Raw genomic sequence first — 25,843 nt, forward strand, 5'->3', positions numbered from 1 at the left:
CTACCAAGGCCATTGAAGAAGCGGGGACGAGGCTTCCGGTGGCGGCCATGGAGGAGTAGGTCGCACATTCGGCAGCTCCCGTCTGGACGGACTCTCAGACCTTTTTCAGGAGTTTCCATAGACGTTTTCGGGCAGATTGGTGAAGCGAACACTGCCAAAAGGATTCCCTCTCGAGACTTCCGGTTGCGGCTATGCGGAGCTAAGTCGCACATTAGGCAGCTCCCGCAAAAACGGACTTATGGGCTCTTTTCAGGGCCCCCAAGGGAACTTTTTCGACGTTTCCCGGTGTGGGAAGGAGTTAATAATAGCTCCCCGTCAGTATATGGCTTTAACTAGGAGGGGGCGACAAAAAGGTGGTGGTGGACCAGAAGAAGGGAGGGAAGAAGGACAAAATGGCGGCGGGCGGAGACCAGGCAGCGTGGAGGCAGTGGGCGGAGGAGCAACAGGAGGGTATCCAGCGCTGCCTCAGAGATTAAAACGGACCTGCTAGAGCAGATGAAGGCTTCTATTGATAAGCTGCTGGAGGACACAGACGGCCCAGGGGGTGGCGATCTGAGAGGCTCGACAAAAGATCTCTGACAATGAGGATGAGATCTTAGGCCTGGCGGTAAAGGTGGAGGCGCACGAGGCGCTCCACAAGAAATGGCAGGAGCGGTTCGAGGAGATGGAGAATCGGTCGAGGCGGAAGAATCTGCGGATTCTGGGCCTCCTGAGGGGCCGGACGTGGGGGCCAATGTGGTCACCATGTTGAACCTCGCTGATGGGAGCGGGGTCCTTCCAGGGGCCCCAAAGAGCTGGAAGGGGCCATAGAGTGTTGGCGAGGAGGCCCAAGGCTAACGAGCCTCCGCGGGCGGTGCTGGTGTGGTTCCATCGGTTTGTCGATCGCGAGTGTGTGCTCAGGTGGGCCAAGAAGGAGAGGAGCAGCAGGTGGGAGAACGCGGCAGGTTCGGATATATCAGGACTGGAGTGCGAAGGTGGCGAAGAGGAGGGCTGGGTACAATCGAGCGAAAGCGGTGCGGCACAGGAAGGGGGTGAAGTTTGGCATGTTGCAGCCGCGCGACTATGGGTTACCTACAAGGACCGGCACCATTATTTTGAGTCTCCAGAGGAGGCATGGGCCTTTGTTCAGGCGAGAAGCTGGACACAGACTGAGGGTCGGGATGGGCGATTGGGGACTGCGGTGGATATGTTATCCCTATTTTTGGTTCGGGGGGGGCTGGGGGGGCCTTTGCATTGTTTTGGGTTTCTTTTTCTCTGTGTTTTTCCCTTTCGGGTTGGGGAGGGTGGATGGGGCGGGTTAGGCACTGTTTTGGTTGGTGGCAGGGCCTGGTAGTTGGAGAGCAAGGGCTTTTTTCCCGCGCCGAAGGCTGGAGGGGAGGGAACCGAGGATTGTTTCCCGCGCTTAGAACGGAGGGGGGAGGGTGAGAGCCTGTGGATGGGGAGCGGGAGAGGAGGGTGTGCCACATAATGGGAGGAGTCGAAGGGGAGGCAGGAGTGGCTGGGGTCAGCAGGAGTCAGCTGACTTGCGGAAGTGCAATGGGGGACGTAAACAGGCTAGGATGGGTCCTAGCCGGGGGTGGAGCGAGTGGGGGGGGGGGGGGTGGGGGGTCGAGGTGGGGGTATGCCACTGTGGGGAACGGGGCCGGGTGTGGGGTGCGGGCGTGTGGCTGGCCGAGGAGGGGGTCATGGCTAGTCGGCGAGGTAGGGGGGGCGGTAGCTCCCTGATCCAGCTGATAACCTGGAATGTAAGGGGACTGAATGGGCCGGTTAAACGGGCCCATGTTTCGCGCACCTGAAGGGGCTCAAGGCGGATGTGGTTATGCTCCAGGAGACACACCTGAAGGTGGCAGACCAGGTAAGACTGAGGAAAGGGTGGGTAGGTCAGGTGTTTCACTCGGGGCTCGATGCCAAAAATCGAGGGGTGGCACTCTTGGTGGGAAAGAAGGCGTCATTTGAGGCGTCGCGCATTGTGGCAGATAATGGCGGTAGGTACATAATGATAAATGGTAAGTTGCAGGGAGAGAGGGTGGTACTGGTCAATGTGTATGCTCCGAACTGGACGATGCGGGTTTTATGCGGCGTATGTTGGGTCGGATCCCAGACTTGGAATTTGGGGGCCTGATAATGGTGGGAGACTTTAACACAGTGTTGGATCTGGCACTGGATCGCTCCAGGTCTAGGACGGGTAGGAAGCCGGTGGCGGCTTGAGTGTTGAGGGGATTTATGGACCAAATGGGAGGGGTGGACCCTTGGAGATTTGCACGGCCAGGGGCTAGGGAATTTTCATTCTTCTCACATGTCCATAAGGCTTATTCTCGAATCGACTTTTTCATTTTGAGTAGGGCGCTGATAGCGAGAGTAGAGGATACCGAGTATTCGGCAATAGCCATTCGGACCACGCCCCACATTGGGTGGACTTGGAGATGGGGAGGAGAGGGACCAGCGCCCGCTGTGGCGCTTGGAGGTGGGGCTGTTGGCGGACGAGGAGGTGAGCGAGCGGGTCCGAGGAAGTATAGAGAGGTACTTGGAGACCAACGACAACGGGGAGGTCCGAGTGGGGATGGTATGGGAGGCACTGAAGGCGGTGGTGAGGGGAGAGCTGATCTCCATTAGGGCCCACAAGGAGCGGAGGGAGCGGGGGTGAGAGGGAGAGGCTGGTGGGGGAGATGGTGAGGGTAGACAGGAGGTATGCGGAAGAGCTGAGGAAGGATTGTTGAGGAAGAGGCGCAGCCTCAGGCCGAATTCAACCTGGTGATCACCAGGAAGGCGGAGGTGCAGTGGAGGAAGGCCCAGGGGGCGGTCTAAGAGTATGGGGGAAAAGGCAAGCCGGATGCTAGCGCATCAGCTTTGGAGCGGGACGCAGCTAGGGAGATCGGGGGAGTTAAGGACAGAGGAGGGAGCGTGGTGCGGAGTGGGGTTGGCATCAATGGGGTCTTCAGGAACTTCTACGAGGAATTGTACCGATCCGAGCCCCCACGGGAGGAGGGAGGGATGGGCCGTTTCCTGGACCAATTGAGGTTTCCAAAGGTGGAAGAGGGACTTGGCGGGACTGGGGGCCCCGATTGGGCTGGAGGAGCTGATCAAAGGGATAGGAAGCATGCAGGCGGGGACGGCACCGGGGCCGGACGGTTTCCCGTTCGAGTCCTATAAAAAATATATGGACCTGTTGGGCCCGCTGTTAGTTAGGGCCTTTAATGAGGCAAGGGAGGGGGGGGGGGGGCTTTACCCCCGACGACGTCCCGGGCACTGATCTCCTTGATCCTGAAGCGGGACAAGGATCCCCTGCAATGTGGATCTTACAGACCGATTTCCTTGCTAAATGTAGATGCCAAGATGCTGGCGAAGGTCATAGCCACGAGGATTGAGGATTGTGTGCCGCAGATCATCCATGAAGACCAGACGGGGTTTGTGAAGGGGAGACAGTTGAACGCGAATGTGCGGAGGCTTTCAACGTTATCATGATGCCGGCGAGGGAGGGGGAGGCGGAGATAGTGGTGGCAATGCACGCTGAGAAAGCCTTCGATAGGGTAGAGTGGGGGTACCTGTGGGAGGTGCTGAAGAGGTTCGGGTTTGGGGAGGGGTTTGTCAGGTGGGTCAGGCTGTTGTATGAGGTCCCGATGGCGAGTGTGGCCACAAATAGGATGAGGTCCGAGTACTTTCGGTTGCACGAGGGACGAGACAGGGGTGTCCCCTGTCCCCCCTGCTCTTCGCACTGGTGATTGAACCCCTGGCTATGGCACTGAGAGAGTCGAGGAACTGGAGGGAGTTGGTGCGGGGTGGGAGGGAGCATAGGGTGTCGCTTTATGCGGACGACCTGCTGCTGTATGTGGCGGACCCGGTGGGAGGAATGCCAGAGGTAATGAGGATCCTTAGGGAATTCGGGGACTTTTCGGGGTACAAGCTCAATATGGGGAAGAGCGAGCTGTTCGTAGTTCAGCTAGGGGACCAGGAGAGGTGGATTGGCGAGCTCCCACTGAAAAGGGCGGAGAGGAGCTTCAGATATTTGGGGGTCCAGGTGGCCAGGAGCTGGGGGGCCCTGCATAGGCTTAACTTTACAAGGCTGGTGGAGCAAATGGAGGAGGAGTACAAGAGGTGGGACGCGTTGCCGCTGTCCTTGGCAGGTAGGGTGCAGTCAAACGAAATGACGGTGATCCCAAGGTTTTTGTTCCTGTTCCAGTGCCTCCCCGTGTTTATCCCAAAGGCTTTTTTCAGGCGGGTTAATAGGAGTATAATGGGGTTTGTGTGGGCGCGAGGGACTCCGAGGTCCTGGAGCGGTGTAGAGATGGGGGGTGGCTGGCGCTGCCCAACCTCTGTGGGTACTACTGGGCCGCCAATGCGTCGATGGTGTGCAAGTGGGTGGGGGAGGGGGCTGCATGTAAGAGGCTGGAGACGGCGTCCTGTGTGGGTACGAATCTGGAGGCGCTGGCAACGGCGCCGCTGCCGCTCCCTCCATGGAGGTATACCACGAGCCCGGTGGTGGTGGCGGCCCTCAAAATCTGGGGGCAGTGGAGGCGGCATAGGGGGGAAGTTGGGGCCTCGACGTGGACCCCATTACGGGGGAACCACCGGTTCGCCCCAGGAAGAACAGGTGGTGGGTTTTCGGGGTAGCACAGGGCAGGGATACGAAAGTTGGGGGACCTGTTTGTGGACGGGTAGTTCGCGAGCTTGGGTGAGCTGGAGGAGAAGTACGGACTCCCCCCGGGGAACACCTTCAGGTACTTACAGGTAAGGGCGTTTGCCAGACGGCAGGTGTTGGAATTCCCGCGGCTACTGCCACACACAGTACAGGACAGGGTGCTCTCGGGGGGAGGGGGGGGGGGGGGGGGAGTGGGAAGATCTCTGAAACTTACCAGGTGATGCAGGAGGAGGCCTCGGTGGTGGAGTTGAAAGGTAAGTGGGAGGAGGAGTTGGGAGAGGAGATCGAAGAGGGGACGTGGCCGATGCCCTAGGGAGGGTGAATTCTTCCTCTTCGTGCGCGAGGCTCAGCCTCATACAGTTTAAGGTGCTGCACAGGGCACACATGACCGGGACAAGGATGAGCCGGTTCTTTGGGGGTGAGGACAGGTGTGTTAGGTGCTCAGGGAGCCCAGCAAATCACACCCATATGTTCTGGGCATGCCCAGCGCTGGAGGAATTTTGGAAGGGCGTAGCGAGGACGGTGTCGAGGGAGGTAGGATCCAGGGTCAGACCGGGCTGGGGGCTCGCAATATTTGGGGTGGCAGACGCCCCGGGAGTGCAGGAGGCGAAAGAGGCCGGAATTCTGGCCTTTGCGTGCCTGGTAGCCCGCCGAAGGATTCTCCTTCAGTGGAAAGATGCGAGGCCCCCAAGCGTGGAATCCTGGATCAGCGATATGGCAGGGTTCATTAAATTGGAGAGGGTGGACTGAGCACTCTCTCGCGCGGCTGTCATGGCGCTGACACAGGGAGCCGGGAAAAAGAAAGTTTGTTATTATTATGACGGTAAGAGAGAGATCGGGGGGACCCCAGAGATGGAGGGGGGAAAGTGGGGGGAGGAAGGGAGGGGGAAAAGTGGGGGGGTGGGGGAAGGGAGGGGGGAATGTGGGGGGGTGGGGGAAGGGAGGGGGGAATGTGGGGGTTGGGGGAAGGGAGGGGGGAACGTGGGGGGGGGGAGGGAGGGGGGAACGTGGGGGAAGGGGGGGAGGGAGGGGGGAACAGGGGGGTGGGGGAAGGGAGGGGGGAAGGGAGGGGAACGTGGGGGAAGGGAGGGGAACGTGGGGGAAGGGAGGCGGAACGTGGGGGAAGGGGGGAAGGGAGGGGGAACGTGGGGGGGTGGGGGAAGGGAGGGGGGAACGTGGGGGGGGGGACGTGGGGGGGTGGGGGAAGGGAGGGGGGAATGTGGGGGAAGGGGGGGGAGGGAGGGGGGAACAGGGGGGTGGGGGAAGGGAGGGGGGAAGGGAGGGGAACGTGGGGGAAGGGAGGGGAACGTGGGGGAAGGGAGGCGGAACGTGGGGGAAGGGAGGGGGAACGTGGGGGGGTGGGGGAAGGGAGGGGGGAACGTGGGGGGGGGGGACGTGGGGGGGTGGGGGAAGGGAGGGGGGAATGTGGGGGGGGTGGGGAAGGGAGGGGGGAATGTGGGGGGGTGGGGAAGGGAGGGGGGAATGTGGGGGGGGGGTGGGGAAGGGAGGGGGGAACGTGGGGGGGTAGGGGAAGGGAGGGGGGAACGTGGGGGGGTGGGGGAAGGGAGGCGGGAACATGGGGGGGTGGGGGAAGGGAGGGGGGGTGGGGGAAGGGAGGGGGGAATGTGGGGGGGGAAGGGAGGGGGGGAAGGGAGGGGGGAACGTGGGGGGGGTGGGGGAAGGGAGGGGGAACGTGGGGGGGTGGGGGAAGGGGGGGGTGGGGGAAGGGAGGGGGGAACGTGGGGGGGTGGGGGAAGGGAGGGAGGATCGTGGGGGAAGGGAGGGGGAACGTGGGGGGGTGGGGGAAGGGAGGAGGGATCGTGGGGGGGTTGGGGGAAGGGAGGGGGGAACGTGGGGGGGGAAGGGAGGGGGGAAGGGAGGGGGGAACGTGTGGGTGGTGGGGGAAGGGAGGGGGGAACGTGTGGGTGGTGGGGGAAGGGAGGGGGGAACGTGGGGGGGGATGGGGGGGAAGGGAGGGGGAACGTGGGGGGGGGAAGGGAGGGGGGAACATGGGGGGGGTGGGGGAAGGGAGGGGGGAACGTGGGGGTGGGTGGGGGAAGGGAGGGGGGAATGTGTGGGGGGTGGGGGAAGGGAGGGGGGAAACGTGGGGGGGTGGGGGAAGGGTGGGGGGAACGTGGGGGAAGGGAGGGGGGAACGTGGGGGGAACGTGGGGGAAGGGAGGGGGAACGTGGGGGGGGGTGGGGGAAGGGAGGGGGGAACGTGGGGGGGTGGGGGAAGGGAGGGGGTGGGTGGGGGGGGTGGGGGAAGGGAGGGGGGGTGGGTGAGGGGGGTGGGGGAAGGGAGGGGGGAACATGGGGGGGTGGGGGAAGGGAGGGGGGTGGGTGGGGGGGGTGGGGGAAGGGAGGGGGGGTGGGTAAGGGGGGTGGGGGAAGGGAGGGGGGAACATGGGGGGGTGGGGAAAGGGAGGGGGGAACGTGGGGGGGGAAGGGAGGGGGAATGTGGGGGGGTGGGGGAAGGGAGGGGGGAACCTGGGGGGGTGAAGGGAGGGGGGAACGTGGGGGGGGGGAATTGGAGAGGGTGAAATTCGCCTTGAGAGGGTCGGTACAAGGGTTCTTTAGGCGGTGGCAACCGTTCTTAGACTTTCTGGCAGAACGATAGACATTGGTCAATGGCAGCAGCAGCTCGGGGGGCGGGGGTGGGGTTTACTTTATTTTTGTTTATGTTATTTACACTGGTGGGTCTGAGGGGGTGTATACACCTGTTGTGTTAAGTCGGGGTGTTAATGTTAATTTATTATTTATGTACATGGGGGGAGGGGTTTAGGGGGGTTGCTTTTTTAGATTGTGTTTTGTACTTAACCCTGTTGGGTTCTTTTTTCTTTCTGTTATTGCTATTTTATGAAAACCTTTAATAAAAATTATTTTTTTAAAAATGATTCTGCCTGAGAATGAGGTAGGGGAGAGTAAGATCTTGGACATGTATGGGGAGCTGATGGAGAGAGGGAGATCCCCAGTGGAGGAAGTCAAATAGAAATGGAAAGAGGAGCTAGGGCGGACAGTTGAGGCCAGAATCTGGAGTGAGGCTCTGTGAAGGGTTAAGTCAACCTTGTCATATGCGAGACTAAGTTCATTCATTGCAACGTGGTGCATAGGGCTCACATGATGGTGTCAAGGATGAGTCGGTTCTTTCCTGGGATAGAGAATAGGTGTGGCCCATGTGCAGGGGGGCCGGCGAACTACACCCACGTGTTCTGGGCATGTCCAAAGTTGGAGGGGTTCTAGAAAGCCTTTGCAGAGACAATGTCAAAGATTTTGGGGGTGAAGGTGGCACCGAGCCCCTGGGTGGCAATATTTGGAGTTCAGAGGATCCATACGGGCAGTCTATTAAGCAATTAAAATCCCAATTCTAACTTAAGTACGAGGGATTATTAATTCTTTCCTAACAGCGCAAAGGTAAGTTTAGCCTCCGGGGAGAGAGGAACATGCCCAGGTAGTGCTAACCTGGCCGTGACACCCTGTGCTGGGGCAGTGCAGGGGCAGGCCTTCATGCAGGCCCCATGAGGTATGAGGTTTTGTGGGGGGGGGGGGGGAAACGGAGAGATCGACAGTGAGGAGGAAACTTGCAGGCACAGAGGGGTGTGGCCACTGGGGCAGGAGGGGTGCTAGTGATACTTACGTGGCGGTTGGTGGGGTGAGTCCCCGATGATTGATTGTCCGGGGGGGGGGCTGCTGTTGGAGGAAGAGAGAGAGGCCCAATACCTCTGTTGTCAGGTGGGGGGCTGCTGTTAAAATCACGTGGCTTTTAAATATTACGTCCCAATCTCAGTGGAGCCGAGCGCCAGCTCTATCAGGCCCCGTCCCACCAGTGTGATGGAGTAAACAACACCTCTCTTATTTTTTCTTTAACGAGGTTCAAGATCTGGAGAGAATACTGGTCTGTGCAACTGGAGAGCTACATGCCAGTTTTCTAGGCCAACAAAAGCATGCCATGCAATAGTATTACTACAGCAAAAGCTGTTACGCAGATACCACTTTACATTAACAGTTATATCGTTCCTGGAATTTTTTGGCCTTGATTTCGATGTGGGACCAGAAAACACGCGCAAAATGTTTCAGGGACCAGCTGTTTCTCACTTTTACGTGAAAATAGAATTACATAATATATTCAGTATGGAAACGGGCCATATGGTCGAATCAATCCATGCTGATTTTAATGCTCCACTCGAACCTCCTCTCATTTTCCTCATCTAACTCAGCATAACTCCATACTCCCTTCTCTCCCATTATTTAGTTTCCTCTTAAATGCATTTATACAATTTGCCTCAACTCCTCCCTTTGGTAGTAGGGTCCATATTCTCGCCACCCTCTGGATAAAGAAGTTTCTGCTGAATGCCCTATATGATTTCTTGAGTTATGCTCTTCTCTATAAGTGGAACCACGTCTATGGCTACTTAATCGCAACATGTCCGAATTTTAAAGACCTCTAGGAGGGCACACTTCACCTTCTCTTCCCCTTCCTAATAAATACAAGCTCAAGTCTATCCCTGTAAATCTTTTTTTACACCCTCTCCACTACATCCAGACACCTCTTATAATATAACGACCAGCAAAGTACACAGTGCTACAAGTGTGGTGAAACTAAGGTTCAATAGCAGTTAAGCACACTTTCCACTTTTCAATTCCATCCCTCTAAGAATAAGCCCTAATGTTTGGTGTGCTATTAATCCATGTTGCTACCTTTAGTGATTTGTGTATTTGTGCTTACAATTCCCTTTGTTCTTCTACCCCATTTAAATTTTTATTATCCAATAAATATGTGGGGTGCGATCTAACTGCTGCGCCAGGCGCAAATCCAAACGAGCCAGTTAGATCGCGGGAGGGTACGAAATCTGGAACTGCGGCAGGTGCCGATTGGTTTCTGATCTAACCAGCCTGCCCCTGTTGGCGAGAAACCAGTAATTACCGATTAACGCCAATGTCCATCCCATTAAAGGGATGCATCCCCTATCTAACGCCCTCCCGTGATATAACCGGCTCCCCAGCGAGCGGTTATACGGGTTCAAGGACGCATACCTTAGGCTGTATAAGGCTCTGGTCAGACCCCATTTGGAATATTATGAGCAGTTTTGGGCCCCGTATCTAAAGAAGGATGTGCTGGCCTTGGAAAGGGTCCAGAGGAGGTTCGCAAGAATGATCCATGAAATGAAGAACTTGTCGTATGAGGAACGTTTGAGGAATCTGGGTCTGTACTCCTTGGAGTTGAGAAGGATGAGAGGGGATCTTATTGAAGCTTACAAGATACTGCGAGGCCTGGATAGAGTGGACGTGGAGAGGATGTTTCCACTTGTAGGAAAAACTAGAACCAGAGGACACTATCTCAGACTAAAGGGACGATCCTTCAAAACAGAGATGAAGAGGAATTTCTTCAGCCAGACGGGGGTGAATCTGTGGAACTCTTTGCTGCAGAAGGTTGTGGAGACCAATTCACTGAGTGTCTTCCCCAACAGGGAATTGACAATGTTAGTTATGTAACCACTTCACAGCTTCCAAGTAGATTCCCGTGTGTAGGCATGCAAGTGGCTTTTACTGCGTAGCATCCCAATCAGACTGAGAGGCCTGGACACTTTGCCTGAACACTGGATGCTTCAAAACCGCTGGGGCAGCAGCAATCGAACACACAAGAGCTGGGCCACAGCACTGGGGATACCCCCACTACCAGAGGGTGGGTGTGTGGATCCTGAAAGGGGGGGGTTATGGTGAATGTATTCACCTAATGCATGCATGATACTGTGACCTATGACCTATGACCTGGAAGTGGTAATACAAGCTGCTTCCAGGTTCTGTACTGTGACCCCGGTGGGCTCCGCCCTGACCGGGGCCATATATAGACCGCCGCCTGTCGGCGGCATTCATCTGTACAACCGACTCTGGCTAGGCAAGTTCATGACTAATAAAGCCTTATGTTCACTCGCTCTCTCTGTCTCTCGGTGAATTGAAGGTATATCAATTTATTAGTCATAGAAAGCACTGTGGAAGCCGCTCTAAAGCCAGAAAGGCTCGAACTCGACACGCGCGCGTCCGAAGCCAACGAGATATTCGAACATTGGCTTCGATGCTTCGAGGCCTACCTCGACTCCTCCACAACGCCTCCCAGAGAGACCCTCAAGCTCCTCCACGCTCGGGTGAGCCATCGAATCTCAGTAATGATTGAGAAAGCGGCCACGTATGAGGCGGTGGTCGCAACCCTCAAGGCATGAGGGTTCGTGAAGCCCATAAATGAGGTGTTCGCCAGACAACTTCTCACTACTCGCCGTCAATGCGCCGGAGAATCGCTGGATGAGTATCTGGAAACCCTGACTCTACTCGCGAGGAACTGCAGCTATCGAGATGTGATGGCAGAGGAACACATGAACTCACAGATCCGGGACACCTACATGGCGGAGGTCCGCTCGAACTACATCAGGCAGCGCCTGCTGGAAAACGGGACCTCCGACCTGCGGGACACGGTAAAGCTACCTCGCTAGAGGTGGCCTACCAGAACCTCAGTGCATTCCCCGCGGGCCTGGCAAACCCCTCGTCGCAGTCCCCGTCGAACCCGACTACGTCGTAGGCCTGTGCCGCGCGTCTGCCAACCCAGCCCGGGGAATCGCAGTGCTACTTCTGCGTCCAGGGCCAACACCCCCGGCAGCGTTGCCCAGCCCGCACAGCGATGTGCAGCGACTGTGGGGAAAAAGGGGCACTTCGCTAGAGTCTGTCTGGGCCGACCTAAGGCTCAGAAATCGAAAAAGCACCAGGCCCGACCCCTGGACTCGCAGCCCTACAGACGCCGCAATGTGGCTGCGTGCCTGCCCGGAAGCCCCCATGAGATGCGTCATTAGCATTGTGCGACTCGTGGTGGCCGCCATCTTAGTCGCCGGCCCCAACACCGACCGACACGTGCGACTCGGGGCCGCCATCTTGGCCGCCGGCTCCGGCACCAACCAACACGTGCGACCGATGGGGGCTGCCATCTTGGTCGCCATCTTCGCCCTAGCCCGACACGTGCGACTCATGGGGGGGCCCCAATCTTGTGATTCCACCGACCACACAGGCGACCCGCAGCTGGGCGCAGTCACTCTCGACCAGACGCAGCCGAAACAGCTAAAGAACTCCATGATGGTCATCCGGGTCAACGGCCACGAGACTCCGGGCGTACGGAGAGCTTTGTCCACCCCGGCACGGTAAGGCGCTGCTCCCTCCACACCTACCCATCCTCCCAAACAATCTCCCTTGTCTCCGGGTCCCATTCGGTTCAAATCCGGGGGTACTGTATCGCCAATCTCACGATGCAGGGCACAGAGTACACTCGTTTTAAGCTCCACGTCCTCCCCCACTTCTGCGCCCCCCTACTGCTCGAATTGGATTTTCAGTGTAATCACCGAAGCCTGATCTTACAGTTCGGCAGACCCTTGCTCCCCCCCCCCTCACGGTGTGCAGCCTCGCGACCCTCAAGGTCTCCCCCGCCCCCCCCCCCCTTCACTCTTTGCGAACCTCACTCCTGACTGTAAGCCCATCGCCACCAGGACCTGGCGGTACAGTTCGCTAGACATGACGTTTATCAAGTCGGAGGTCCAGCGACTATTGAGTGAAGGGATCATCGAGGCCAGCAACAGCCCCTGGAGAGCGCAAGTGGTGGTCGTCCGGACCGGGGAAAAGAATCGGACTACAGCCAGACCATTAACCGGTTCACGCAACTGGATGCGTATCCCCTCCCCCGCATAGCAGAGATGGTCAACCCGATCGCGCAGTACCGTGTGTTCTCAACGGTCAATCTGAAGTCTAGCTACCACCAGCTCCCAATCCGCCCGGAAGAACACCACTACACTGCCTTTGAAGCAGCCGGCTGACTCTTCCACTTTTCAAAGTCCCCTTCGGCATTACTAACGGGGTCTCAGTCTTTCAGAGAATGATGGACCGAATGGTGGACCAGTACAGTTTGTGGGCTACATACCCGTACTTGGATAATGTGATTATCTGCGGCCATGATCAGCAGGACCATGACGCCAACCTTCAGAGGTTCCTCCAGGTCGCCCAATCCCTCAATCTCACATACAACAAAGAAAAGTGCGTCTTCCATGCTACCCGACTAGCCACCCTTGGCTACATCGTGGCGAACAGAGTCCGAGGGCCCTACCCCGACCGTATGCACCCCCTCACAGAACTCCCCCCCCCCCCCCGCTCCCCACAGCCTCAAGGCCCTAAAACGATGCCTGGGGCTGTTCTCATCCTATGCCCAGTGGGTCCCCAACTATGCGGACAAAGCCCGCCCACTTATTCAAACCACCAGTTTCCCCCTGACGGATGAGGCCCGCTCGGCCTTCAGCCGCATCAAGGCCGACATCACCAAGGCCACAATGCACGCGGTGGATGGGTCCATCCCCTTTCAGGTAGAGAGCGATGCGTCAGACGTCGCACTGGCTGCCACAGTCAACCAGGCGGGCAGGCCAGTAGCATTCTTCTCTAGGACCCTCCACGCTTCTGAAATTCGACACCCCTCGGTCGAGAAGGAAGCACAAGCCATAGTGGAAACCGTGTGGCACTGGAGGCACTACCTAGCCGGTAGGAGGTTCACCCTCGTCACCGACCAGCGGTCGGTCGCCTTCATGTTTGACAACGCACAACGAGGCAAAATAAAAAATGACAAAATCTTCAACTGGACGATCGAACTCTCCACCTACAATTACGATATCAAGTATCGTCCTGGAAAGCTCAACAAGCCCCCAGATGCCCTGTCCCGCGGTCTATGCGCGAGCGTGCAAGATGACCGACTTCGGGCTATCCACAATGACCTCTGTCACCCGGCTTACCCACTTCATTCAGCCCGCAATCTGCCCTCCTCCACCGAGGAGGTCAAGGCAATGACCAGGGACTGCCAAGTCTGCGCGGTGTGCAAACCGCACTTCTACCGGCCAGACAAGGTCCGCCTGGTAAAGGCCTCCCGGCCCTTTGAGCTCTAAGCATTGACTTCAAAGGGCCCCTCCCCTCCACCAACTGTAATATATAGTTCCTCTCCGTCATCGATGAGTACTCCCGCTTCCCCTTCGCTGTCCCCTGCCCCAACATGACCTCGGCCAATGTAATAAAGGCACTGCACAGCATCTTCACACTGTTCGGTTTCCCTGCCTACGTCCACCGCGACTGGAGCACATCGTTCATGAGCGATGAGCTACGTCAGTACCTGCTCAGCAGAGGCATCGCCTTGAGCAGGACTACGAGCTATAACCCGCAGGGAAACGGGCAGGTGGAGAGGGAGAACGCAACAGTTTGGAAGGCTGTTCTTCTGGCCCTCAGGTCTAGAAGTCGCCCGATCTCCCACTGGCAGGAGGTCCTCCCCGACGCCCTCCACTCCATCAGATCACTCCTCTGCACAGCCACGAACGAGACCCCTCACGACCGTTTGTTTATCTTTCCCAGGAAGTCCATCTCCGGGGTCTCGCTTCCATCTTGGCTGACAACTCCGGGACCAGTCCTTCTCCGGAGGCACATGAGGAGCCATAAGACCGACCCCCTAGTCGAGAGGGTCCAGCTGCTCCACGCCAACCCCCAGTACGTCTACATCGCGCACCAGGACGGACGACAAAATACGATCTCCCTACGGGACCTGGCGCCAGCTGGTTCCCCTACCAATGCGCCCCGCTGCCCGCCGCCACCTCCTGCGCCCCGTACGCTCCCCTGCATCTCCTGTATTGTCCTGCGCTGACACTGCCGCCACCCATCACCCCCCTGCCTACCCCCACACCCCAATTGTCTCCGACACACCAGACTGAGGCTCAAGCTCCAGACACAACGCCCCTGGAGTCACCACCTGCAACAACCGTGCCCGCCGCACCGCCAGAGCTGAGGAGGTTGAAGAGAACGATCCGTCCTCCAGATAGACTGAATATGTAATGACCCCACGTCACCCCCGCTGGACTTGATTTTATAACAGGGGGTGAATGTGGTGAATGTATTCACCTAATGCATGCATGATACTGTAACCTATGACCTGGAAGTGGTAACACGAGCTGCTTCCAGGTACTGTATTATAACCCCGGTGGGCTCCGCCTCTGGCTCCACCCTCACCGGGGCCATATATAGACCGGCCGCCTGTGGGCGGCATTCATCTGTACAACCGACTCTGGCTAGGCAAGTTCATGACTAATAAAGCCTAATGTTCACTCACTCTCTCTCTGCCTCCCGGTGAATTGAAGGTATATCAGGGGTGTACACCTGAGGTCTGGGGTCCGGTGTCCAAGGGCCAGGGGTGCGTGCGTAGGGCATAGTCCCTCAGAACAAGCAGCTCATTGGATAGCATCCTGAGAGATGACAGGGAGTGTTAGGGTGGGGGAGATTTGGGAAATTAGAGGGTACCGCTGGAAAGCCATAACTGTGCATCTCACACTATCTCCAATACCTTACAGCTATCACATGATGGATGATATTGTAGACACCTCAGCAGCTGCCCTTGCGGTGAAGGTGGCAGTCCATGTGCAGAGGCGCGCCACATACCCTGAGGACCCTGTTGCCCATCATGCCAGGGAGGGACCCAGAAGGGGAGGCCGGCGATGACCCAAGGTGTACAAGCATCGCTGGTCTTTTGAAGAGATGTTGGACAGCATGAGCCGCAGGAGGCTCTGCCTCAGCAAAGGGATGGTGCGGCAACTGTGTCATATCCTTGCTGACTTAGTGCCATATGGAGGGGGAGGATACCCGCTCCCGGTGGTTGTCAAGGTCACTGCAGCCCTGAACGTTCGCCTCTGGTTCATTCAGGACTCAAGCGGGGTTTGTGCAGCATATTCCAACCAACAGCCCACAAGTGCATCCATGAAGTCACGGATGTCCTGGTTGCTCTAGCAGCTGACTGTATAAACTTTGACCTGGACCAGGCCCATCAAGATGCCTGGATAGTAGGATTCTCTGCCTTGGAAGCCCCAGGTCCAAGGGCAAATAGATGGCACGCCTGTCGACTTGCACAGAACCAGGTGGTCCAGTACCGCTCTTCATTTACAAGAAGGGGTTACACTCCTTGAACGTGCAATTTGTGTGCAACCACCACCTAAAGATCATTCACGTTTGTGCTCGGTTCCCCAAGAGTGTGCACGACAGCTATATCCTCTGTCAGTTGGAGATCCCTAACGTCTTCGAGGGACACCCCAGGATGATCGGTTGGCTTTTGGGGGATAAGGGATACCCGCTTTGGACCTGGCTAATCACGTCAGTGTGGAGGCCTGTGACCAATGCGGAGACCCAATATTAAGAGGCCCATGTGGCGGTTCCTATGCCTCGAACATTCTGGTGGTGCACTGACCCCCTGAGAGTCGTCCACTTTGTGGTGTTCTGCATTGTCCTCCACAACCTGGGACAGCAGTAGGGGTGGTGGAGGAGGAACATCCAACCTTGTCAGAGGAGGTGGACGAGGAGAAGCCGAACCAGAGGGGCTGGAGGACGAGCCCGGGGAGGAATCGAGGAAACACCTAGAGGATGGAGGACAAGCGGCGGGACAAATGTGCAGCATGCCCGCAAGGCCAGCGAGGTCCTCATCCTCGCCCGGTTCTCATAGGACATGGCTCCATCTGTCATCTCACCACCTCCCGGTCTGTTACTCCCTGCACCCCATCCAACCATTCCCCCCACCTGCTCACCCTATTCCACCCTTCCAGAGTCTGTGTTATATCGCTCCAGGGTGATGGGCCATTGTCGGCACTGTCAGCGGGTCAATATACAAGGTAGGAGAGTGAGGATAACCCGCTGTCTGGTGCTCCTCAATCTATGCCATAGTCTGACTCCTGTCTGTCTGCTGACAGCGCGCTCACACCCATCACTTGCACATGGTGTGCCTTAGTACGGAGAAGCCCAGAACTAGAACCACAGTGCCTGCGGAGTTAGGGCCGGGGGAGGACGAAGGGCAAACGGGGGAGGGGGGTGCTTGCAGGCCGGCCCGCAATGTGGAATAACGTGACATAGGCTTCACATGTGTCGGATGTAAGCTGTTTTAATGGTATACAATCGTGACCCTAACTGTCCTTGGCTCCAGAAGCCTGTCCACTACTTTCACCCATCGAGATGTGTCTCTGTGCTGGTGGAGGATGGGGATGACAGCTGTGACGTCTCAACAGTGGCATCCTCTAAGCTCTCCTCCGTGGTGTTCTGTTGGATGGCAGGGGGTCCTCCTCGGATGGGCCACGCCATCGGATGAAGATCCTGCGGGAGAATGGATATGTGGTCAGTGGGAGGGAAGGATCATTATTCTTGGCATGAACAACTCATTGTGATAGGTTACTTGGGTGGATCCTCACCTCTGCGGTGCAGGCCAGTCTTGACCTTGGTGACCGATCTATCCTCTGCCACCCTCACTACCTCCAGGGCCCACTCCTCGTATGGGGTGAGGACTCTGATGTCTGGCACCCCACAGCCTGTCTGGGCCCTTTTCCCATCTGATCTGGGCTAACCTCTCCTGCGGGGACAGAGAGAGGCATTGTGAGCTGCCATCTTCATGCATTGCGGGGGCGGGGTGTCTAATGCGGAGGTCAGACGTGGGCACTGCCACTGGGGATGGGTGGGGTGCGCAGGTGGGTGCTGGGGGGCAGTCCCACTGCTGTGCCGCGGGAGGGCTGTCAGGCAAGACAGCTGCCAGGGGGCCGATGCCAACTCACTCGTAAGGCCCGTTGGAGGTCGTTTAGCTTCTTACGGCATTGGGTGGCTGTGCTCCTGGTGACACTCCCCATGCTGATGGCCGCTGCCACTGCACTAGCTGCCCGGTGACTGATCCTCCGACCCCCCTCGGGAGAACAGGATATCCCGTCTAGACTCCACCACGTTCAACAGTGGGGCCAGGTCGGCATCACTGAAATGTGGGGCAGTTCTGCGCGGTGGAATGGCTGCGTGCTGTGTGGGGTTTGAATGAAATGAAATGAAAATCGCTTATTGTCACAAGTAGGCTTCAAATGAATTTATTGTGAAAAGCCCCTAGTCGCCACATTCCGGCGCCTGTTTGGGGAGGCTGGTACGGGAATTAAACCGTGCTGCTGGCCTGCCTTGGTCTGCTTTCAAAGCCAGCGATTTAGCCCTGTGCTAAACAGCCCCAGGATCTTTGCGCTGCAAGATCGGTTTAGGAGCTGTTCCCCTTGTTGGCGGGGAGCTGCTGAGCGTGGTCCAGGCGAATCAGCTGGCAGGACAGTCTTTTCCAGCATGAAACCCATGAGGCATCATTAAGTTCCCTAATTAAGATTAGATTCCGGTGACGGTCTCGCCGGGTCGGCTGTCGGGAAACACCCGGCAGTTCCCGCTCGCTACCACACTTACAAACTTTTCCTTTAGGTCATGCCTGTGACTTCCTTATTTTTCTTACCAGTGTTTAATATCGCACAATTATCTTTTGAAATTAATTTGCCAATTACTTCTACATTCGTCACTTGTTGCAGTCTTCTTCAGTATTAACTAACCAACCCTAAATTAATTTGTTGTCATCTGAAAATTTAGAAATTGTTTCTGACTCTCGTGTCCTAAATTGTGAACGCACAGCCAATGCATAAAATAACTATCCAATTAAAATGCTGAATTAATTAATTGTACATTTCTGACTATTTGTATAACCTTTAAAACAGTTGAGATGACATCTCTAAAATTGTTTTTATTTTGATTGACAGCTTACACGCATTTTTACAAAGGTACCAAATACTGGAAGTTTAACAACCAGTTGCTGAGAACGGAACCTGGTTATCCAAAATCCATCCTTCGTGACTGGATGGGATGCCACCTGGATGTGGAAACTGATTTTGATGAAAAGAAGCCTACTCTGGATGTTGATGATTTTGATGATATTGATGACAGGGATGATGAAGGTGAGACAAAGGAAGAGAAGGAAAAAGAGAGGGAAGAAGAGGTGGACATCCATATTAACATCCCCGTGGATGACTATACGAGAACCATGAATATAGTAATTGTCATAGTCCCACTGATTTTGCTGCTTTGCATTCTGGGATTGATCTATGCCATCCTCCAACTGCAGAAGAAGGGAACACCAAGACTCCTGCTGTATTGTAAACGCTCCATGCAGGAGTGGGTTTGACGCTCACGTTGGTGCTGTTACTCGATGGCTCTCCCTTGGGTCACAGACATTGAGTCCAGGTGACACTGCTTCTCAATTTTGTTTTACTTTATACAGTTCTGCTCAATGCTGTTAAGTGAGGCATTAAACATACAAAACATGGAGAATTTGGAATATTTTGAGATGGTCCCAGGGTTATTGGGTTAAAAGAATTTGTGATGTGGTTCCAAGGAATGCTTCCTGTGCCTTTTTACCTCCCTACCGTTAACTGTGCTGTGTAAGATGGTACAAAAGTGAAGCCTGGCATGAGAAAGGATTCCTACAGTGTCACTGGCTGGAGATGATGAACCACAAAGCACGAAACACTTGAAATAATTAATACTGTTTGAGCACATCATTATTGCGATTAATTCATAAATAATTTCTATCCAACCTTTAGTCCACTGAAAAATTTCCACTCCTGAGCCGAATATTTTCTGAACATTGGCCTGGATCATCATAACTTGGTGTTAGACCAACTGCTGTCAGCTACAATGAGTCATAGAAACAGTGGACATTCATTTAAGCAGCCAAGCCACAAAAAATAACCTTGTTTCTCTATACCTTAACATTGTTGCAGTTTTATCAATTAGACTCCGAGAGCTTTAATAAAATCACTGCATCATTAGGAGAGAACTCCTATTCCATTGTATCACTGTAAGATAATTACTATAACTGTACAAACACTGGGAGATTGTCATTTCCTCTCCTATAATTTAGACTCAGCTGATTCTATGAGATGTCCTCATCAACACTATGACTCTGTTGTGGTTAAACCTGTTCTACTGAAAGAAAATCATTCCATTCCAGCAGATTTTAGTACAGGACCAAATAATTCTTTCATTTTATTTCTTAAATGTTTGCACTTGTGCCTTTCGTGTGGATTGGGTTGTTGCTGCAGTAAAGCATTACAAAAATTAGTTTACCAGAAGTCCTGGCTTGCCTTCTGAGACTAAAGGGTCTCCTTGACAATAGCCTCAGTCTGGGCTGCAATCCAGAGTCTGATGCCTGCTGATTGCAGACTTGTCTCTCCTGGCTGAAGGTTAAATCCTGCTGAATATCAAGCTGGAGGCAGATTTCTAACTGGATAAAGATAACTGTTTAAATAAAAAGTTCCCTTTATGGATAATGTACATTACATAGATTACATAGTACATACAGTGCAGAAGGAGGCCATTCGGCCCATCGAGTCTGCACCGACCCACATTAATCCCTCACTTCCACCCAATAACCCCTCCCAACCCTTATGGACACTACGGGTAATTTAGCATGGCCAATCCACCTAACCTGCACGTCTTTGGACTGTGGGAGGAAACCAGAGCACCCGGAGGAAACCCACGCAGACACGGGGAGAACGTGCAAACTCCGCACAGACAGTGACCCAGCGGGGAATCGAACCTGGGACCCTGGCGCTGTGAAGCCACAGTGCTAATCACTTGTGCTACCGTGATTGATTTTTCATCAATAGAATATATTGTACATAAACAATGGAGATGTTCTCGTTGGCACTTTGACTCTGTTAACAGCATAGGCCTGTCCCCATATTGGAGGCAGAAATCTAATTGAATGGAGATAATCAATGAGTAGAAGGATTTCCCATGGAGATATTTTGTCATCTGATGGCTTTGACTTAAAAAGAATATTGCATAAAAACAATTACAGTGGATGCCTAAAGAATAGGGTTGTCACTTTTTTTGCCAAGTTCAAAACTCAACTTTGATAGGCTGCAAATCTGCATTCTTTCTTTGGACACATACTTCAAAGAGGTCATCATTATAACCACAAAATTCATCTAAGATTAGCCTCCACCTTGAAGTCGTATGATGTGTTTATTTATCCACAATCCTCTCAATTATATTATGGTGAAGCATAGGGATCAGGGTTCACATGTATAACAACAAAATTGAACTCAGTCTCTTTTTCTGCTCCAAAAGTTAGTGATACACTTTCTAACTGCCTTCCAACATTAAGAGCTGGAGGTTCCAAAATTTCCTCCACTTTATTCAGAAAATCTGAAAATTTATTTTCAGTAGCTGCCAGTATTGACATGGCTCCATTAGCCTCTCTTGTCACACATCAGTCTAAAGCAGCCTCTGTAGAACTTCAGTGCATTCCTCAACCCCATTCCTAAGGCTGCATCCACATCCGCATCAGTGCCCATCTCCACCTAACTGTGTTCACTTCACCCAAGCTCTAGCCCATGACTTTATCACCCGTAATATTTTCTCATAGCCTTTTTGCTTCCAAATTCAGCAAAATACAACTCATTCAGAACTGTATAGCTTGCATTCTCACCCCTACAAGAATTCCAGCATTCTCATCATTCAGTCTTTTCTGAGCTTTGTCAGCTTATTTCAAGATTCTAAACATTGATTTCAAATCCATAGACTGCTCCTGTATTTCCTCCATTCAATCATCCCCAAACACCATCCCTTGTTCCCTCTGACTTCTCGCGCATAATTGGTACCCACACTTTTAGCTGCTATGGTCCCTCCCTCTCTTTTTTGTAACCACCTGCGTTCCAAAAAACTTCTAACTTCTTTCTCTTCGACCATGCAATTTCCCGAAATGCTTTTCCTTCCTTTTAACTATTTATCACTTTTTTTTCCAATATCAAGGCTTTCAGTTATTTTCCATTTCACGAAGAGTGTTAAGAAATGTGAATGAAAGTTGTTGTCTGCTTAGTTTTCCAGAACACCTTTGACAAAGTGCTCCACCAGAAACTGCAACAAACTGATGAAAATTCAGCATAAAATCTGGAAATGGTGTTACTAGGTTAAGGAGTGGGGGAAATAATTACAGTGTGGTATGGCCAAAAAGATCTGTTGAAGAATCCCTTCTGTTTTAAGTACACCTTGGTTCAAAATCAAAATGCTAAATCAGGTGGTACAATCAGTGTGAGGCAGCCAAAAACATTTTTTAAATCAGCTAGATAAAAATGGCCAAGGGAGTTTGTTGTAGATGAAACTGCATGCAGGTAAGTGTAAAGTATTGCACATCAGAAGAAAAAATGGACGATATACTCTGAGTAATGTTGACATTTCTAAGGGTGAGATTAGAAGAAACGTATGGTTGTTTGTAAACTTAGCACATAAAAAGTCATTGTAAAGCAAATAAAAGTTTGAGCTATGGAGCCTAGAATACAAGTCAGAAAAATCACATTGTAACTGTACAGTACCCTGGTCAAACTCCACTATTGCTCAAGGACATATTCAATACCCATAGCTATAAGACCATAAGACATAGGAGCGGAAGTAAGGCCATTCGGCCCATCGAGTCCACTCCACCATTCAATCATGGCTGATTTCAACCATAGTGTAGAGAAGAGCCATAAGGTTGATCCTTAATGCCAGAGAAAGGAGCTATATAAGGAAAGTAGGGAAATATGGGGCGGGATTTAACTTTTAAAAAATAGAGTCCCTTCTGGGTGGGAATTGAGGGGTCATTCCCGGTGCTGTTTTATTTTTCAGTCCCCGGCATGGAACGCCCCGCCAAGGACGCACTTAGCCACATATCCTGCACTGAGGAGCTCCGGTGAGCAGATCAGAGGGGCAGCTAGCCCACCACCTTCTCCTGAGCTGTACCCCATATTACAGGGGGTGAGTAGGCACCGAAATTGGCAGCTTGCCCGTTGTACTTAAATAAATAATTACGGGTCAATTGAGTTTGCTTGCAAGCCATAACATTGTTGGTGAGGACATACAGGTAAAAGTAGGCAGCTCATTCTTTTAAAAGGGCAGGAAGGAGGGAAGGTACTATCTCCGGGCAGGGGGGAAACTGCATTAGCTTTGCATATTGGAAGCACCCCCCAAAATATAGTATCCGTTCTTTCATTCCCACCTGCACCGCAAAACCAATGGCCATCATCTCCCTCCCTAGGGTGCCTAATACTTCCCCGCCAGTCCCCCAGACTTACCTGAGCCCAGGATCCATGGCCCCTTCAACCTGGGCCTGCTTGCAGTCCTAGCAATGCCCACTACTGAACTCTCGTGCTGCCAAGACTGCAAGAGATGCTCTCAGTTTATTTTCCTCAGTTGGTAATCAACCAACTTTTTAGTTGGGCGAAGCGAGCAGTATCATCCCACCCCCCCCCCACCCCCCCCCCCCCCCCCCACCACCCCCCCCCCCCACCCCCCCCCCCCCCCCCCCCCCCCACCATTTCTAAAGTCCAGCCTTAGGAAATGAAACAGAGGTTCAATCTGGTAAAAGGTCAATTTAAAACTAATATCTGGAAGTTCTTTTTTAGAATAATTGATACTTGGAATGGATTTCCTGGCAAAGCAGTCAAAACTTTGGAACAAACTGTGATTGGGACTGCAGATTTTTCTAGATGGATGAGCTACAGGTATCCAATGGTTTTCCTCTTTTGTAATGCCTTTGTAATCCCACATCTCAATTTTGGGATAGCCAAGAATGTGTTGTACTACCATAGAATGTAAGGATATGAAAATAAACTTCATTGCCTTTTGGATAATGACTAGATGCCATGATAGCCCCCCCCCTCAACTCATTTATAAGGGGCAGGATTTTCTGTCTCACCGCCCGCCGCACCCCGTCGGCAGTGGGGTTCTCCATCCCCCCAGCCGGCTAGTGGGGTTTCCCATATGGGCAGTTCCATGCCGTCGGGAAATCAGTCCCCGGCTGTGGGTACACTGCTGGAACAGACAGTGAATCCAGACAGTGGAGGATCCAGCCCCGGGTATTTGTATCTGAAGTGCTGTAACCTGCAAGGCTATGGATCAGGTGCTGAAAAATGGGATTAAAATGCACGGCTAGTCTCTTTTTCAATCGTTTTGGCCAATGCAGACACTGGCCAAATGGGCTGAATGGCCTCTTCTGCACCGTTATTTTTCTATAGTTCTATGGATTGCTACAGGTTCACAAAAGAAGATAAAAAGGAAGGCTGAAATTTGAACAAGAGCCTTTTCGTGTCCAGTTAGCATTTTAGAATTGCTCAGACAGTCCACTCAAAAACTGGAATGGTTGATCCAAAACAAAATAGATGGAAGTGCTGGTCAAGAACTTCCACCAGGCACTCAGAGAGGACACTGGGTCCATATCTCACACTGCATGTGTCTTTATATTAAGTATTCATCTAAACTGGGAGCATTTAACAGTCTTTTTCTTCATTCTAACCTGTTACAGGGTGCAGAAGCTGCCCCCAAAATTCAAAACTTTCAGAATCGCGATTCTGTGATGTTCAGTTAGAATTATTTTTCTGTAGGGAAGCTCTGTCATCAGTCCAAGATGATGTGATTTCAAGGTACCTTTTGAATTTGGTGCTAATTTGTAGTAATAGGGAGATATGCAACAATGACTTCATCAGGGTATTTACAATGTGATCTGGGCAGCGAACAGTCTATATTGTACACAGTACAGCCAGATAATCACACGTTGGATTTGTATTGCGGGTATTTACAAAATAATAAGTAACTAACTATGGGAGCATTACCACTCAACTCTTTTGTTATCTGATACTGGGTTCTGCACCTCTATGTAAATCAGTCATCACAGTGATGGTATCCAAACATTGCTATGTTGCGATAATCACTGTCACTCAATGTTCCAAAAATCATGCAATTTAGAAGCAAATGTTAGACGTATGGTTTTATTTTTAAAATAACTTTTTTCATGTATTTAGAGTTTCTGATGTTTTTTAAATTGGTTCATGCTGGGCGTGTGTTACAATTAAATACCACAAATGAAACTCCCTGCTTCTGCAGTGACTGGTCAGTGGCTTCATTTATGTTTGGTGAGGATACACAGCAACACATGTGTCCACACATTCACGACACAAGAAATGAGTGAAATGTTGATCAAGCAATATATTGCAATAGTGGTTTACAACAACATCAATATCCATAAGCAGAACTGTGTCTCCTCTGATCTGAAACTTAAAATCTTATGCATGTCATAAGATAACATGCCATAGGACAAACTATTACCATTTTACCATGATGCCAAACATTTGAAACTTGCATGAACTACCCATCATTTTCTACCCACTGCTCTGAAATGCAAAAAGTACAATATTTACACTTGACAGTTCAGGCAGAAACTAGCACAAAACAAGAACAAATCAGAAGTAAGACAATGCAGTAAATAAATAGCAACACAATGCATCGCTTGTAAAATGATCCCAGGAAAGGACAATAGGTTCCTAGGTCCCTAGCGTCGGATTTGGGGGTACCTCAAAGATCCGCTGGGGAATCCCTCTCAGATGTTTGCAGTAAGGTTCCCCTGACAATTGTCCAGAAACGCTAACTTCCCCTGGACAATGTGCTGCGCTGGGAACCATTCAACAAAGCGAGTTAAATCGCTAACCTTGGATGGGTCTGCCAGTGATACGCTAATAGTTACTCTGAAAAAGTTAGATGAAATAAAAGCGCTCCTAACTTCAGCGGAACTATATTAAATACCCAGTGTGAGCCTTGTACTGAGAAACCGCCCCAACCTGACCCCTGGACCTGACACCCCCCAACCTCCACCTGCCCAACCAATGCCCATCGCCCCGACAAAACCCAACCCAACTGATTCCTGACTCAACCCAGTTGCCAACCACCACCCTACTCCACCCCCCCGACCTGATCTTCAATACTGCGGTGTCTGTCCCCCCCCACCCTGATGTCCAACCACCCCTGATCCAGCCTCTGACTGCCCCTCCCCCACCGACCAGACTTGCACACCCCTAATGTCTTGCTCCACATTCCCCCTTCCCCCAATATCCAACCCCTCATGCTAACCACTGATGTCCGACCCCCCCCCCTCTGATGTCTGGCCCCTCCAAACCTGAAACACCCCAGCCTCGGTTCTCCCGCAATGTCCAACTGCCCACCCAAGACCCAATGCATGCTCTTTCCCCCCCCCCAGCCCCCAGTCCCATTCACTCACCTTCTCCCTGGCCTGTTATTTTCCACAGGATATTTAAACTCACTTGCATTAGGTTAGCTGGTGCTGTAAAAACTGGGCGTGGCCTCCTTTGCTGCACTTCGACACTGGAGCCAGGGACCTGCTGCGCTGCCTGAATCTCACCTAGCCTGAGTCAGGGAGGTCGAGCGAGACAGGCACTTAAGTATTTCAGCACAATAAAGGTACGGAGTGGCTAACCGACACTGATTGTCACTTCGAGGAAGTTATGGCCAA

The 25,843-nt window shown here is 53.0% G+C and overlaps 1 protein-coding gene across 1 annotated transcript in view; it reads left to right on the top strand.

Moving 5' to 3' along the window:
• Window positions 1-22,829, top strand: part of LOC140430803 (matrix metalloproteinase-15-like) — a 199,952-nt gene extending 177,123 nt beyond the window's left edge. Inside the window, exon 10 of the mRNA XM_072518505.1 lies at window positions 18,261-22,829. Within this exon, the coding sequence (XP_072374606.1) occupies window positions 18,261-18,682 (422 nt within the window). The 3' untranslated portion in view covers window positions 18,683-22,829. The remainder of the gene's footprint in view (window positions 1-18,260) is intronic.
• Window positions 22,830-25,843: the final 3,014 nt, after the last annotated feature.

Source organism: Scyliorhinus torazame, chromosome 10, assembly GCF_047496885.1.
Source record: "Scyliorhinus torazame isolate Kashiwa2021f chromosome 10, sScyTor2.1, whole genome shotgun sequence".
Lineage (NCBI taxonomy): Eukaryota > Metazoa > Chordata > Chondrichthyes > Carcharhiniformes > Scyliorhinidae > Scyliorhinus > Scyliorhinus torazame.